Here is a 1,681-nt window from a genome sequence, read left to right on the forward strand (position 1 = left end):
GTGCTAGGTTGTGTGGTCTCTGTGTTGTATGTTGTGGATGGGTATGCGTGAGCCAGACCCATTGTTTGACTCATGTGTGACTTCTTAGTTGGGCTGACGCGTTTGTTATGCTTCTTATCTTGGGAAAACTAACCTGTTGCTTTGCGAAGGGAAGATGATGTCTCCAAGACTGGACCTGGAGCGACAGACTACGACTACCGTGAACCGTATGGCGGAGGCCATGGCGAACTTGACGAATGTGGTAGCGCGACAAGCTGCTAATGCTGCTGCACAGGTTACCGCAACTGCTCAACGGAGTATCGCCGAGGAAGAGCGTCTGGCACGTCAGCAGCGACAGGAGGAGGCACAAGTTCATATTATGGGACTCATTGATTTCGGTCGCCTTGACCCGCCTAAGTTCTTTGGAGGAGCCGACCCGGAGAAGGCGGACTTGTGGATTCAAGAGATCGAGGAGATCTTCAGGGTGTCGAGGACCCCAACCGAGACAAGGGTGGATTGTGCAACTTATCTGCTGATGGGAGAAGCTGAATATTGGTGGAGAGGAACACGCTTGATGATGGAATCCAACCGTGTGCCCGTGACGTGGGATGCTTTCTGCGTTGTCTTTATGGACAGGTGCTTTCCGATTAGCGCAAGGGAAGAAAAGGAAGCACAATTCTTGAAGTTGTTTCAGGGGAATATGGTGGTGGCAGAGTATGCCGCTAAGCTGGAATCTTTGGCGAAGCACCGTTTCCTTGCCAACCGTGTTGATGAGGCGTACCTATGCGCTAAGTTTACGAATGGGCTCCGACCTGAGATCAAAGAGTCGGTACAACCTTTGGGGATACGTGCATTCCAACTGCTGGTGGAGAAGTGCAGGGAGATAGAAGCAATAAAGAACAAGAGGAAGGATAAGCTGTATCGAGGAGGGTCGATGAGATTCGGAAGCCAAGGCCAAGGAGGACGCGACAAGGGGAAACGACATCAGAGGAAGCCTTACCATCGTCAACAAGAAGATGAGAAGTCTCAGGGAGGGTACAGACCCATGCCTACAGCCCTAGGAAGACAAGGGAGCCAAGCCGAAAACCGTGGTGTTCAGTGCTTCAGATGTGCAGAGTTTGGGCATTTTGCCGCTGCTTGCAAGGAGGATGGACCGTTATGCTACAATTGTCACAAGCCGGGACATCTTTCCAGGACTGTAGAGCACCAAAAGTGGAGCCAGCTGCGTGCGTTACACGGGGGACTCACCCGACTGTCGAAGGACGAGTGCACTTAATGACGGGGACTGAGGCTACAGATGCTGAGGAGGAGACCTGAGGATGTGTGGCGAGGATGCAAGTTCTCTATTGTTTGTTTTGCTTAGGAGCGACGTGTTTGTTTCTTTTATGGATTGTAGGAACTAGCTTCAAACCTTATGTTCTTGTTTTTTTTTTCTTTTCCCGTCTGTCCTTATGTTGCTACTTCGGTTGTTAAGTCTCTGACTACGACCTTGTCTTATCTAAGCTACTCGTGGTACTTTGAAGCAAGTGTTTTATTGAAAACCTCTTGTATATGTTCAGTGCCTTAGTGGGTATGTGATATGCTCGCGTGATTGTTTTGTGTGTTGCCCTTGTAGTGTTCTTGAGGGAGATTTAGAGGAGTTCCACTAGGCCTAGAATTTCGTCTTGTGCTGGTATGTGTTGGTAAAGGAAGAGAGGAACTA

The 1,681-nt window shown here is 49.6% G+C and overlaps 1 protein-coding gene across 1 annotated transcript; it reads left to right on the top strand.

Annotated features, from left to right (window-relative positions):
- Nucleotides 1–208: 208 nt before the first annotated feature.
- On the top strand, nt 209–1,255 carry LOC130725239 (uncharacterized). The gene has a single exon (XM_057576486.1). The coding sequence runs from the start codon at nt 209–211 to the stop codon at nt 1,253–1,255; it is 1,047 nt and encodes a 348-aa protein (XP_057432469.1).
- The last annotated feature ends 426 nt before the right edge of the window (nt 1,256–1,681 follow it).

This window comes from Lotus japonicus, chromosome 6 (genome assembly GCF_012489685.1).
Source record: "Lotus japonicus ecotype B-129 chromosome 6, LjGifu_v1.2".
Lineage (NCBI taxonomy): Eukaryota > Viridiplantae > Streptophyta > Magnoliopsida > Fabales > Fabaceae > Lotus > Lotus japonicus.

Excerpts from the sequence above, each read along its gene's own strand:
- LOC130725239 (XM_057576486.1), top strand. The coding sequence starts at position 209 with ATGGCGGAGGCCATGGCGAACTTGACGAATGTGGTAGCGCGACAAGCT.